Source organism: Tympanuchus pallidicinctus, unplaced genomic scaffold (assembly GCF_026119805.1).
Source record: "Tympanuchus pallidicinctus isolate F22 unplaced genomic scaffold, pur_lepc_1.0 scaffold11, whole genome shotgun sequence".
In the NCBI taxonomy this organism is placed as follows: domain Eukaryota; kingdom Metazoa; phylum Chordata; class Aves; order Galliformes; family Phasianidae; genus Tympanuchus; species Tympanuchus pallidicinctus.
In genome coordinates this window covers 19,395,878-19,410,208 of record NW_026294627.1, presented here as the reverse complement: position 1 = coordinate 19,410,208, position 14,331 = coordinate 19,395,878, and the positions used below count along the sequence as shown (strand labels likewise).

General features: G+C 43.6%; 3 protein-coding genes across 10 annotated transcripts in view; 1 reads left to right on the top strand and 2 right to left on the bottom strand.

The window, feature by feature from the left end:
• The window catches only part of BRCA2 (BRCA2 DNA repair associated), a 37,291-nt gene extending 36,030 nt beyond the window's left edge, over positions 1 to 1,261 (bottom strand). The window contains exons 1-2 of one of the 2 annotated variants that reach the window (XM_052671112.1): positions 1,144 to 1,261; positions 798 to 897 (exon numbers count right to left, since the gene is read on the bottom strand). In XM_052671112.1, the coding sequence (XP_052527072.1) occupies positions 798 to 864 (67 nt within the window). In that variant the 5' untranslated portion in view covers positions 865 to 897; positions 1,144 to 1,261. Of the gene's footprint in view, positions 1 to 797; positions 898 to 1,005; positions 1,100 to 1,143 lie in introns of those variants that run through there. The other variant, XM_052671111.1, reaches the window with a different exon arrangement.
• A 1,679-nt stretch (positions 1,262 to 2,940) lies between these two features.
• On the top strand, positions 2,941 to 4,858 carry ZAR1L (zygote arrest 1 like). The gene is made up of 4 exons (XM_052671136.1): positions 2,941 to 3,686; positions 3,860 to 3,952; positions 4,104 to 4,178; positions 4,534 to 4,858. Exons 1-4 carry the CDS (start codon positions 3,084 to 3,086, stop codon positions 4,675 to 4,677), a joined length of 915 nt encoding a protein of 304 aa, XP_052527096.1. The 5' UTR covers positions 2,941 to 3,083; the 3' UTR covers positions 4,678 to 4,858.
• Positions 4,859 to 5,920: 1,062 nt separating this feature from the next.
• The window catches only part of FRY (FRY microtubule binding protein), a 235,808-nt gene continuing 227,397 nt past the window's right edge, over positions 5,921 to 14,331 (bottom strand). For 5 of the 7 annotated variants that reach the window (XM_052671119.1, XM_052671120.1, XM_052671113.1 and 2 more), the window contains 4 exons: positions 11,995 to 12,012; positions 9,375 to 9,485; positions 7,895 to 8,088; positions 5,921 to 7,390 (listed from right to left, as the gene is read on the bottom strand). In XM_052671119.1, the coding sequence (XP_052527079.1) occupies positions 7,132 to 7,390; positions 7,895 to 8,088; positions 9,375 to 9,485; positions 11,995 to 12,012 (582 nt within the window). In that variant the 3' untranslated portion in view covers positions 5,921 to 7,131. The remainder of the gene's footprint in view (positions 7,391 to 7,894; positions 8,089 to 9,374; positions 9,486 to 11,994; positions 12,013 to 14,331) is intronic. The other 2 variants (XM_052671115.1, XM_052671118.1) reach the window with 1 other exon arrangement.

Below are 14,331 nucleotides of genomic sequence, written 5' to 3'. Positions count from 1 at the left end.
CTGCAATTCTGTGATTAATGTGCTGTACTACCACCAGCTCATCTGGCAAAAGACTGACCCTGGCCTGCATACAAGTATGTAACGAAAATCAGGCTCAATTAAAAAAGAAAAAAAAAAAAGAAAAAAAAAAAGCAACTGAGCACACATTATGAAAAAAAAACACTATGATTTAAAGAAATATATAAGAAAGTAGGTAATAATGAATAGAGATTTAAGCCAAGAACAACCTGCATAGTGCTTTTCTTGAAACAGAAGAATCACAGAATCATAGTTGATCCACAGTCATACTCGAGTCCAACCCCAGGCTTCACACAGGAACACCCCAAATCCAAATCCTATGTCTGAGAGCGCCGTCCAAACGCTCCCCGAGCTCCAGCACCTCAAGGCCGTGCCCACAGCCCTGGGCAGCTGTTCCATGCCCACCGCCCTCTGGCGCAGCCCCTTTCCCTCACCCCCAGCCGCCCTCCCCTGACGCAGCTCCATGCCGTTCCCTGTCGCTGTCACACAGAGCAGAGCTCAGCGCTGCCCTCCGCTCCCTGTGAGGAGCTGCAGCCGCCATCAGGCCTCCCTTCAGCCTGCCCAGCTCTGGGCTGAGCACAACAGGGGCCTCAGCCGCTCCTTATATGTATTCCCTTTTAGCTCCCTCACATCTCGGCAGCCCTCCTGTGGCCGCTCTCTAAGCCCCTTCTTCTGTGTTCTTCTGGCACTGCAGTGTCCAGACTTGCGAGCAGGTAGCACATAACAGATGTGAACATCCATACAACAACCTTAATACACGTTACGTAGTCAAACTGTACCTGCATCGCTACAATGCGCCTTAAATACTTCAAAGAAAGTAGGTCTTTTCCCAGATTTGTAAGCCATTTTTTAATCTCACCGGAACACTTGTTGGAAAACCTGAGAAAAAAACAAGGAAACAGCGCCTGACGCAGAGCTCACAGCGCCCCGCCTGCCCCGCTCCGCACGGCTAAGCGCCAGCGCCGCAAGTCCCACGCTGGTAGTTACCTCAGCGGCACGCTCCAGAAGGACGCGACCCGCTGACACCGCTCCCCGCGCACCCACGGACACCCAACGGCCTCGCGAGCCGCGACCCCGGCAGGGCAACGAGGCAGAGTGCCCGCACCAGCCGTGCGGGGATATTACCTCCCTCCAGCCTCCGGGAGCGCTCCGCTGCCGCAGCATCGCCCCAAGCGCGGGGGTCCCGCGGGCACGGCGCGGCCCCGCCGAGCTGCGCGCTCCCGAGACGCCGCCACGTTCAAAGCTTGGCGCCAACGCCGCCTCCTGCCGCATGCGCACTGCGGCCGGAGCTGTGCCCGCCTCCCCGCGGGGAGGACGGAGGCGGCGCAACAGCCGCCGCTCCTCAGGGCCGGGAGGCGGTTGGCGCTCCGCTCGCTCCTCCCTCAGCGCCGAGCGCCGCCAAGCACGAGAGTCGTGGTGTGACTCTGCGTTCCTGGAACGACGCTGTGTGACATCTGCACCTGCTTTCCCTCATGACCTGTTTCTCACAGCGCACTGTCCTTCCCATGATGAGATGCCAACTCCCCTGTGCACTCACCGGCTACAGAAAGCGTTATAATCCTCTGCATACACGTCCATTCCCCAGACTCTTGATTCTTAGCCAGAGCAAGGAGTCCATAAAACAGCTTCAAGTCAGATGAAAAATTCTTCCTGCTATTACTCTGGAGTTCAACATGTTCCATTCCAGTCAGTTTTCCACCTGCTCTTGCAGCTAGTGAGGCACAGGCTGCCTTCCCACAGCTGTGGGTGCCCCATCCGTGCAGGTGCTCGAGGCCAGGATGTGCCCAGCAGGCTGAGCTGGGTGCCCTGCAGCCCATAGCCCATGCTGGGACGGGATGGGCTTTAAGGCCCCTTCCAACCCAAACCATTCTGTCATTCCATGAGTTTGTGACTGTGCTATAAAAGGGCCTCTCCGTACCAGTCACTCTTCCAATATACTTCCTTTAATCCTGCAGAAGGCTGTGCAGGTGCAACTACTGCTTCTTCCCGTAGCATTGTAGAAGTCATACCATTTATTCAGATGATGGCTAGTACTTTCCATGTTATTCTCCATCCTATTTATTTTTTTCCCCACCCAGTCTGCAGTCATAAGTTATACCTTGGTCATCTTGATATCTTTTTTGTTTTCCATTCACTTGATAGGAACAGTGCTCTGCAAAACCAAACACAGCACCTAACCTCAACCCATTTTGTTTTTAGCTATGAGTGTTTCCTGAATAGCAATGCCTTTTGTTCCATAAGAATGTTGTTTTGTCCCATTCAGGCACTCAAAGGGATCTTTCTCACCCACACAGTGGAAGTTTAAAGGCATCATCCCTACTGATTCTTTCCGCCCTGCTGTCCCACGGCTTTTATAAAGCAACGCTTTTATAGAAAGGTGAGGGGTGGTGTAAAGAAATCATGGAACATCACAGCAAGTCCAGAGGTGTGGAGGATTCTACAGTCTCTACAGATTCGCAAATGCAGCTCTGATGAATTTAATTACTTGATGTTAACTCTGTTACTTTAGAATTGACATAACTAAAGTGGTGCAATTAGGACTGAAGGACTATTAATCTAATACGAAGGCACCTGTATAGCTGTAATTTATTTCATTATACAGATATTAAGCCACCTTTCCCAATCTAACTGTTTTCCCTCTGGGCTTTTGTACCAGCTGAAGTACCCCCCATCTCCCACAACAACGCAGCTGACAGAAAAACAGTTTGTAGGCAATCCCTAAGTAATGGGGATGTTAAAACCTTTTAGCAACGACAAAGACTTCTCGCAAAAGATTAATGGCCCGCATTCTCTGCTGGGTCACCAGTGGCACCATCAGCTTATCAGGGCTTTGTCAGCTTTAGCTTCTCAGCTCTCTTCCTTTCAGCCACCAGGCAGACCGGCCATGGCTGTGAAGGCCCTGGAAGCCCCAGCGATGAGCCCAGCCCGTGCGACAGGACGGAGGGCAGGAGGAGCACAGGCTGCGCCAATTTCCCCCTCAATTAGCGGCAATTGACACCGGCTCGCAGACGGCATAAAGGCAGGGCCGGGAGCCACTCCTAGCTGACCTTTCTGCAGGTACCACCATGGAGAGCTTCGTCTTTCCCCCTTTCGGCTCGTTCCAGAGCTTCAGGGGCGGCCTGCCACCCAACCGCAGTGGAGAGTCGACACCGAAGCAGCCGAGCTGGAAGCAGAACAAGAGCAGCGGCCTCGGCCCCTTCCCTGTGGGGCCGCCCACCCCGGTGTCGGCCGACTACCTGGACAGCTGCCGCCGGGCGCAGCTCAAGGCGCTGCTGTCGCAGGTGAGCCCGGGGCTGACGCCGCGGCTGCGCCGGGCCAACACCAAGGAGGTGGGCGTGCAGGTGAACCCGCGGGCCGACGCCGCCGTGCAGTGCTCGCTGGGGCCGCGCACGCTGCCCGCCGGCCGCCCTTTCACCCCCGCCGCCGCACGCGCCCGGGGCCGCCTCGCGCTCTACTCGCCCTTGCTGAACCCCCGCCTCTTTACGCTGCCCGAGGCCGCGGCGCACCGAGAGGAGGAAGCTGCGGCTCCGGCCGCCCCCGAGGAGCAGAAGGCGGAGGGCGGTAGCGACGAGCAGCGGGACGGCCCGGCGGAGCCTGCGGAGGCTGCGGCTTCGAGCGAGGCGCCGCGGGAGCAGAGTGCCGCCCCTGGGAGCCGGGCCGCCTTCCAGGTGCGTGGCGCGGGGAGACAGGCAGAGTCCGGGGGGTGAGGAGCCCTGGGATGGAGCTCTGGAGCGGAGATGCGCCTTGTCCCCTCAGCACCGGCCGCTGCCCTGGGAGCATCTCGCCCCTGTAGGCGGCTGGTGCTGAGGGCGGGAGGATGCTGAGCGAGCTCTCTCTGCAGTTCTTGGAGCAGAAGTACGGCTATTTCCACTGCAAGGACTGCAAGACCAGATGGGAGAGTGCTTACGTGTGGTGCATCTCTGGGACTAACAAGGTACTTCATGTGTAACAAAACAGGTCTTGTCTTGCTCCTGACACTTCCATGTTTGACACACCATCCCTGAGAAATGTATCATGGTTTAGGCACAAGTGTTGGGTGATGGTATTCAACATCTTAAGTATCACTGAAGACTTTATCTTCTCAGGTGTACTTCAAGCAGCTCTGCCGCAAATGCCAGAAAGGCTTCAATCCCTATCGCGTGGAGGCAATCCAGTGCCAGGTATGTTACAGATTTCTTTTTTGGTAAAGTTATACGAGTTGCTCATGGACTCAGTTCGTTGTTACTGGGACGATAATTCTGTCAGAACTAGGAAACGTTTGGGAAAGGCGTAATTGCATAGCACTCATCTTGCTGATGGCCTACCTGAACAGTTTTCTGTTCATACCATCTAGCATTCCATCTAGTAACGTGTAGAGTAGTGTTGTGCTTCTAGGTGAGAAGCTTTAACAGCTTAACTTCATGGGGTTTATTGCAAAAGCTCTTTTAAGCCTATCAACTCAAGTACCTTCTTATGATTAAGGGAAACCAACACAATGCATGCCTCTTATCTGTTCCCACTCTCACTTTTCTTAAGACCTGCTTCAAGACTCGCTGCACCTGCCCTCAGAAGAAAAGGCACATTGATCTCACGAGACCTCATCGCCAAGAACTCTGTGGCCGCTGCAAAGGCAAGAGGCTGTCCTGTGATAACACCTACAGCTTCAAGTACATTGTCTGATTTGCCTGCCCTCCACCAGTTTGTGCTCTGCGCGTTGTCTGTCTTTTGTGATGTTTTGACCTTAGGCTTTTGACCTGGCATTGGATAATGGATGAAGACTTCTGTGTTATTTATAAAATATTTAACTTTATTGTATATATGCTGTAATTAAAGTTCAATAAAAGTTTGCACTGATTTGTTACCTGCTTGTTTCATCTTGCTGTGATCAAGGAGGAAAGCATATCTGGAAAGAAACAACCAGATTTCCCACATAGGCTTTGGTTTTAGGCTTTAGGTAAGGTTTAGTATGTAGTAGCAGTTTCTTTCACTTGAACTGAACTAGTGTGGAAGAAGGCTGGGGGGGAATTGTGGTAACGGTATCTGCATGTTTCTTCCCCCTTAGCAAATATATACTTAGAAATCAAATAGCAGGTTTCTAAGGATACGATGTGTGTATCTTGTAAGACGAGTAAGCTGGTGTAACTTCAAAAGCTTTTTGAGATGGGTTTTCTAGTTTGTCTAGACACTGCAGCTACAGAAACTGTTATACAACTATAGTTGCTTAATTCAACCACAGAGCATTCTGGTCTTCCAGGGTATCTCAAAGGTAGTGAGTAATTGAACACAATTAATGGGAACAAAATGCAGTCAGTGGAACCTTGGAAAAACCTTTTAAAGAAGCATATTAAGATGTTGCTACTGCTTGTGCTATTCCATCTTCGGAGGTTTTCAAGACTCAACTGGCTAGAAGCCTGAGTAACTTGACCTTGTGGTTACTGCTACTTCAAGTGGAGGTACAGCAAGGTGACTTCCTGAAGTGCTTCATCCAGTTCTTTCCAACTTGAGTTTTCCTCTTGATGAGGATCCTCTTAAAATCAAGCAAGCATTCTGAAATGGGGTTAAAGGGGAGAGGGCTTTACTGTGTTCTGAGAGCCTGGGCTGCCATGGCAGGCTGGACAGATTTTCTTCCACTTTCAGTACTAGGAAGAAAAATCACTGAAAACTAAGTCTGGAGTTAACAGGCCTGTTGTTAATGTTTTTAACAGAAATAAACCTTCACTTGCAGATGGTGGTGTTTTTTTTCTTTTTCAGTTTGAATCTGCTTTAGTCAGAGATAAAGGAAAAAAAATACTACTTCTGGGTCTCTTTCAATGTATTAATTTAACCATAAGCCATGGAACAGATGTCTTCTAGAGGCTACCTCTCATCCATACCGTTGGCAGCAACATAGGTACAGATACAGACACAGTCTTAACAAGTACTCTGTTGTGATTATATATGACTTTTATATTTTAGTTAAGTGGATGTACTGATCCAAGTATCAACCAAAATTACTTCACAAAAACAGTAAGTGTATTTACAGAGCGAATAAGTTACATAGTTGTCAGAACAAAAGTGTCTCAGATGTGCATCAGATTTACATGCATACATTTAACACTGGACAGCAGTTAAATGTAAGAAAAAAACATACAGGTATGACTTTTATATATATACATTACAAATAAAATAGGACATCTCTTTAAAGAAACTTAACAGGAGACCTTGCATTTCACGTTAATATTTTTTTACTTTTTATACTCCAAATTTATATTAAATAAAAATAAGCATGCAATACAGTTCAAAAGATTTGACTGCGATGGGACTTTCTCCTACAAAATGGCAAGTTAAATTAGATCAACCATCCTTTAATAGTATAAATATATTCATAAAAGCAACCCTCTAGTAAAAAGCCGCCAAGGTTCTTAAAAAAAAAAAAAAGAAAAACCAACAAAAAATCTACCAAGACACTCGGGGGCCTAAGAACAGACCTCTGCAATATGATCCAGTACCTTCAGAGACAGTAGCCTAGTAACATTAGGAAATGTACTTCATAGCAGCTCGTTGTTTTAAGATACGGTAGTCATATTCAAATTACAGTGTACATTAAACTGTAGTCCATTTACTATTTGTTTCATACACACAGGCTCTCAGCTTTTGACCAACAAGTTTGCAAGATTCCGTGGCCAGCTTCATTCTGCCCATCTTTCACTCAACCAAATAAGAGAAAAAAGGAAAAAAATGTACAAGTTTTTTTCTTTTTTTTTTATAACAAAAAATATTATTTTGTGAAGGAAACATTGCACTTCTGCCAACCTAAGGTTAATTTGCTATAAAGGAAGTATTGTTCAGTGTAGTAGGCTTTGGTAATGCAACGGAAGTCACTTCTTCAGTAGTGAGTTGCAGTTGCTCAGTGAAATGCTAACTGGTTTTTGTGCAACAGAGAACAAAGGATGTTGTCCTGGATGCTCTATGCTACCTTCGTCCTTACAGTATTGCTACACATTTGAAGTTCAGCCCGTAACTTTTTAGAAGAAATCCTAAATGTAACAAGAGTGAGTACAGTTTGACCAAACCTTTGTAAGGCTGAGAAGACATTGAGCCACCTCACTCCAACAGGGCAGCACTCCCAGCTTGACAGAGGGGCCCAGAGTCCTGTCAGAGACTTGTGCCGGAAACGCTGGAGTCTGGAAGAAAAGTATTGATGACGCGGTAACTCTGAGCTCTGCGAATCATGTCGCGGATCTCTATGTTCAGTTCCATTAGTTTGGTACAGATTTCCGTCAGGCTCTGGTTAGAGCCCACCAGTGCATAGGTGCCCGTCTGACCCAAGGTTTGGTGCCGGAAGTAAATGTTCAGCAGTGTCTGGACTTCATCATCAGAGCTACTTCCAAAGATGTCGTTGGGCCACAAAATCCTGCAACCCAACAGGAAAAGAATGTGCGTATCATTATGGGTTATCAGCACAGACCGAACCTAAGTGACCGAGGTCTCAACAAAGAGAGCAGACTTGGTCACAGCACAAGCCTAAGGAACAAACGCATGATTCCTATTTTCTAAAAATAAAAGGCTAAGAAATCTCATTCAAATAATGAAGTGAAACTGGGCTGAACATCAGCTGATGGCAGTGACATACATATAGAAAGATTCTCAGGAGCTTGACAGCAGTACTTTGTATCTATGCAATGCTGTTAAACGTCTTCATGGTGGTAAACATTTGTGTTTGTACTGCTGATTTGATATCATTACTTATGGCACATCCCACAAAAGCTACTAACATCAGTGCCCCACATATCTGTTGAAACGTAATATTAATTATGGTGACTCAGTACATTACATTTAGTATAAAGTTAGGAGAGTAATAAATGCATGCTCTTCTAATAACATGAAAGTCTACCATGAACTGCGTAGTACGACTTGCCTGCATTCCCTTATTTGCCGTACAGCCTTAACCAGCTCGTTGTTTTTCAGACACTCCAGCATGGACTGAATGGCTGCTTCTGTAGAATTGAACGTGGGCTCAGATTCCACGCTCAGAGGCTCAGCTGCAATTGCAGCAGTAGCATCCTTAAGATTTTTCTTCAACTCACTCAGTTCTCTTGACATATTTAGCAGCTGTTCCGAGGAGAAAGATATGAGATGTATGTTTTCATTCTCCATAGGTACCAAAGAGTGGTTATTTCAAGTCTGTTCTATTAGCAGTACAAATTATGGAAAATACCCACTTCAACAAGGACATTCCTTGAAACTTTGTGCTCTGTACTGTAAACAGAAAACACAAACTACAGATTTTTAAGCTTCGAGTTTAAGATTAACTATGTGGGAATTTTGTCCTCCTTTTGCAAGAGCACATCTGAACAATTTTCTATCTGTCATTCCCATTTCATATCTGTTTTCATATAATTATGCGTAAGTTCATGAAAACAACTTTTAATTCTCTTATCAGTGATGTTATTTATTTACAATACACATGCAGGAGCTGATAGGCCCTTTTCTCAAAGGCTGAAAAGTTAAAGATCTCCCTTTAGATGCTCATGTATATTAAAAATAGCCACTGTCACATGAACCAGAAATGGAACTTCTTTTACATAGTTGCTCATGGCTCCAGCAAAATGTGCTCATTTTGTGGTGAAACAATTGTCCCTCATTTCCCTACGGCCATAAGATGTGTTATTTACAGCAATCTAACAAAACAATCTATTAAACAGTTATAGAAATCAATCCTCTAATAAAGAACAGAAGATATTTCTCAAATCTCAGCCACTCTAACTAGATTCCCAGTACCTGTTTGTCTCTTAGAAGGAAGCAGCGCACTCACTTAAAAGACTGCCTGGAGAACAGTTTCTTAAGTCACAACAAGTATTGAAAGTATTTCTACTATTATGGTACATCTCACATCTAACAAACCAACCATCTCTGTTTACTGGAGAATCTGCAATATACTAGAATATGACAGAAGATTCACTTTGTTGCTTAAATGTTTGTAATGCAGTAAGCAAAGTACATACAGTAACTTCCTCTCCTCAGCAGTTTAAAATATATGGACTTCATCAGGAAAAAAATATACAAGGAATGGCAAGTTATTGTTACTGTCTCTCTTGGAATGACGATCATTCAACTTAAAGTGATAACCTTGAAGATAACTTCAAAAGTAGCATCTATTTTTTGCAACTGCTGACAATAAACTCCTCAGAGTACAAAGATGTTTGCGTTGAAAAAGATGTGTTGTTATGCCATAAATACTTATCTTTATAATGCTGACAATAAAAAGGACTCAATTATGGGATTTTGTTAACTACAGTCTTAAAATACGTTTAACACTCTTGGGAAGCATTTAACTGATTTCACTTTGATTACCCACAGAACAGGATCAGGAAGACTCGGTAATGTTGGCTACGTACCTCTGGCATGGAACTGACTTCGTGCACTTGTCCAATAAGTTTACAGTAGGACTGAAAAAGCAACAGCAGCTGGAAGTGGAGTTTATATAATCTCTGACACAGTTCCAATTGCTAGGGAGAGAGTTACAGAAGAACTAATCAATAAGGATCCATAAGTCAGGATAGTTTTTATTAACCAATAAAACCAATCTGAGATAGTTTAGTTCTTCAAAAAACGTTATTTTACCAAAGTATGATCATATACTATTTCAAAAACCAACTAATGTTCGTTTTTTCTGCAGATAAATCATATAAGACATTGGAAGTAGCACGTCAACACCAATCTCAAAGCAGTTTGTATGGGTTAGCTGACCACTGCAGCTGGAAAGCAGAGGCAGGACATGGGAGAAATGACTTGGACTTATAGAACATAAAACTCTTTAAAATATCAGAGATAGCCAAAGATCATGTCTGAGAGGTTGGAAATCCAAGAGAGAAACAAGGAAGTATTTGCCCACAGGGGCCAAAGCTCCTGCCTGCTACTTTCACAGGAGAGGTAGAAGCAAATAAACCCAGCCTGGAGTGGGGCAGAGAAAATGCCAGCTCTGCAGTTTAAACTTCAGCTCGTGGATTTTCCAGCATCTTAATGAAACCATACAGCAGATAGACAGAATTTAATGTGTAAGAGAATGTCTAGCTTCACACTGTCCTGTGAAGTCTAATTTGTTTCTTCCAGAGGACTGTGCAGCACCATACAAAAAGTGTTGGATGCACTGAAGTAACAAGAAATGGGCACATGTGCCAGAGACATCAAACTAACATGCTGGTGGTGCTGCTGTCTGTGTGTGTCACCAGGAGGGGATCTCTTGGAGTTCCACAGATGGATCATGGTGGGGAGGGTAAGAATATTTCATCTTTGGCAAATTACAGAAGTGAAAATTCTGCAAGTGCATGTCTGAAGGCTTCCAGTCATTTACAGGAAAGACTTACAGACTTCAAACCACATTTAATTTGTCATCTCCACAGGAAGAGTGACCATGCGCAGGCTCAGTGATCTTTCCATTGACTTGGGGGAATGAGAGCAGAACTTCATGCTAAACATGGCAGGAAAGAAGATTCTGTTTATGCCTTTGCCTCCTTAATGGACTTCAGCTGCTTGTTCAATAGAGGTCAGTGCAAATGTCAGCACAAACACTAAGAAAAAGTACTTTAGAAATATAGGCATTAATTTGACTGTTTATATATGGTTCAATATGTAAGTGTCAGGGTTTTCACCGATAAGATGAGAACCACATCTTTAGCATTCCAGTTCTAAAATTTATTTATGAGCCCAAGAGTTGAGGTCAAAAGAGCAGTTTGATGGCAAATCTCACCTTTGTTCATCAGGTAAGGGTGGGCACCAACTGCCTAGCTATGTATGGTCAACCAAGGGCATTATCAAAACTGGGCAGAGCTGGTGTCCCTGCCCATCCCATGGGAGGGCAATGGAAGAAAGTGGGAGCGGGGGGGGACCACCAAGTGTTGGGGGTCAACCTGGCCCCACACATCTGTGGTGGGGCAAAGGAAAGGAATGTCTGTGTGACCTGCTTGGCCATAAGTGAATTATGGGTGCAGTACAGACAAAACCTACTGTGGCCAAAAGAATGACAAGGTAGAGCATGAGGGATGCTGTCTTTAAACTTGCTCAGTGATCGTTCTCTGTAACTGAGGCCACACAGCACTGCCAAACTTGCATCTGTATTACAAAGGTTCCTCCTTCCGCAAGTAAGATTGAATTTTCAGACAGAATCTCCTGGAAGAATTCTCTGTCTTCTGGTTACTTCTGAGCCACAGTTGAGCATGAAGCCAGGAATGCCAACAGTGCACCAGTAATGCCAGCCCAGGAGGCTCACTTGCTCCCCCCTCCCAGTCCAGGTTCAGCAGCAGGGACACGGGAGGTTCTACAGAAATTCACTCTGTCCAAATTTTGAAGAACTGGTAAATCTAATGGGCAGGTAAACTTCAAATTGTCAGGGAGGTAAAAATTAACTCAAAACCTGCACATGGTGTAATATAATTAAGAAATACAATAGGTTGGCATGTAATACACTATTTTCTAGACTTTGGGGCACAATAATTCAGTGCTACTCTGCTGGCTGCTAACCTGAATAAAGACAAACTAAGGTTGAATTGAAGGCTCAAGTTTGAGTCTTTCAGTATGAAGCTATCATGTCAAAGAATTCCATTTTTTTTTCCTCTTGACCTAAGAACATTCATCAACATATAACAAAAACAATTTTAAACAACTGTCTACTATAATTTTTAGTTTTTTCACGCAGAATAATTGAAAATCGTGAAATTAAAAGAATTTTTAAAAACTAACCTTCTACTCCAGCATATGACAACCATTTAAAGGCTCAGTTTTCACAAAGTAAGGTGACAATTTGAAATAGCATATGAAAGTGTCAGAATTTTGGCATAGTATCTTTAGATTTCACAAAACACATCTTAGTAAATGATTTTAGTCACTGCATGTAGAACCACATATTTTACAAGAAAATTCCAACAAAAAAGGAAAACATGCTTAGGAGTAAAACAGTAAAATTGGGGTGTATTAGTCCATCTAGAGATGGACAAAGAATATGAAAGAACTTCAACTTACTGCAAGAGATTCCATTTGCTACACAGCAAGCATGGCACAGGAGAAAAGGAAAGGAAAGAAAGTATAGTGTCAGTGTAATGCATGCAATAGGAAGCACAGCCCATCTGTAACAGCATAACTTGTCAGCAGTATTAGCAGTGCTTGCCTCAGTAACTGCCTGGCAGTGTTACATACGACATGCAGAGCACTCAATAAAATCAAGCTCTGAATTCTAATGGTAAATCACAGTCTAAATTCTAATAGTAATTTATAGTCTAAATATCCTCCTCAGTTAGACCTTCATATTTATTAGTTTTGATTTATCCTGCTCAGAAGCCCAGGAGCTTACAGTGAATTTGGGTTAGGAAGTTCAAGAAATAACACTTTTATTTAAATTTTCTTTCCTTAATATTGTAAAGAGCTCATATTGCAAAGCACTCAAACATTATGCAGGGTTTTCAAGCGATTAACAGTACTGATTTTTCAATTTGCTTTTAAAGAAATATTTTATTATTTAGGAATACTTCTATTTTTGGATGTAATAGATCTGAAGAAATGTACAGGATAAGCTGTTGGGTTTATTACTTGGCACACTACAATGGAAACATTTTATACATAACTTAAGCAATCATAAGAAAAAAAATAAATGGAAAATGCCAGTTTGGTCTGACTACATGGCAGGGCCACTTGTTCAGATCTGCATTCCCTTCTCTTACCAGTCATGATTCACTGATCTGTAATTCTGAAGCTATTAAAATGTCAGTGTAAGCATTGTTGTGAAGTAATAAAAACTCCAATTTACCCATAATAGCATTTCAAAGATTAAGGATCACCGTCTCAGAAATAAATTTCTCAAAAAAGAAGCGCTCCTCTTTTCTCTACCAAGAGCTACACTCGCATTTTGTGCATGTTTAATGCAGATCTCCTTACTAATATCATATTCTTGTGACATTTTAGATGACCAGAATAATGATGTCAATGTTGTAGCCAACAAACCACAATGATGTCTGCCCAGCTGCAGCCTGCACATGACACTAATAAACTTTGGAAATTCTTACTAAAATGATTTACCTTCAGTAAATCAGTACAAAGGCATCAAATAGAGAAAGGTCAAATAATGCTAACTTTATATGGTCACACAAAGTGCTTTGGTCCTGCTTCTTTCCATGGCCTTGCAATTAAAAATGTATGAAAAGTATCGTACCAAATCTTGCACTAACCTTCAACAAAACCATGATAAGTTTAGCTTTACACTTCTGCAATGCTTAATTTTAAGCCTTTAATGTTCTTTGAACTGGTTTTTTTTTTCTTTTTTTCTTTTTTTTTCCTGTAAGAGTGTTAGTATTCTTAAAAAAGCCTTCCTGTATATCCTGGCTTCCATGCAGTTCATGAAAATTAAGTTTTGTAAAGCTGTGTTTCAGATAAGAAGAGGACAAGAGCAGACAGAGCACCGTGCTCTAGGGGTGCCCATTTGTGTTTTTAAAATCTTGTCTGCCTCTCTCTTGGGCTCCTCTGAAGCTCAGCATGCCAACAAGTTTCACTCAGACTTTTGAAAAACACTGAATCCAGGTATAATTTATAACGTGCCATGGAATTGACTTTCAAGAAGAGAGAAAGCAGAAAATAAGTGAATTCCATGGTCTTTTTTTTTTTTCCACACAGGAAAACTTTTTTTTCTTGTTTACTGCTTCAAAAACGATAAACAAAAAAAAAGTCATGGAGAAAGGGGTAGGAGGTGTGAACTGGGATTTCATCTCATATGTAAATCCCTCCTTCATCAGAAGAAACTATACAGATCTTTCAAGGAATATTATAAAATCTTTCTGAATACTCATTCAGATCAGCATGGCTCCTCCAATTCCATGATTGTAACTTTTCTTCTTCACTCCTTAAGCATAAAAAATGAAAGTTGAGTAGATCATTTTTTGACTAAATGACATTTCTTTTAGTCTCCAGTATCGTGGATCTGGGCAGAATGCTCCTAGCTTCCACTTTTCTCCTCAGTTTCTACTTTAATGCCTATTGTAAGGGAACTGTGATAGACAATACCCAATTAATGGCTTAGTCAGCTGTATCTCTCTACTTGCCCTCATGAGGCCCCACTGGCAGCACTGTGTCCAGCACAAGAAGAATGTGGAGCTGTTGGAATGGGTTTAGAGGAGGGCAATGAAGATGATCAAAGGGCTGGAGCACCTCTCCTATAAGAAAGGCTGAGGGAGTTGGGCTTACTCAGCTGGGTGAAGAGAAGGCTCTATGGAGACCTTATGCAGCTTAACAGGACTTTATAATAGGAGTGACCAATTTTTTACATAATCTGATAGCAATTGCAGAAGACAGAATGGTTTTGAACTACAAGAG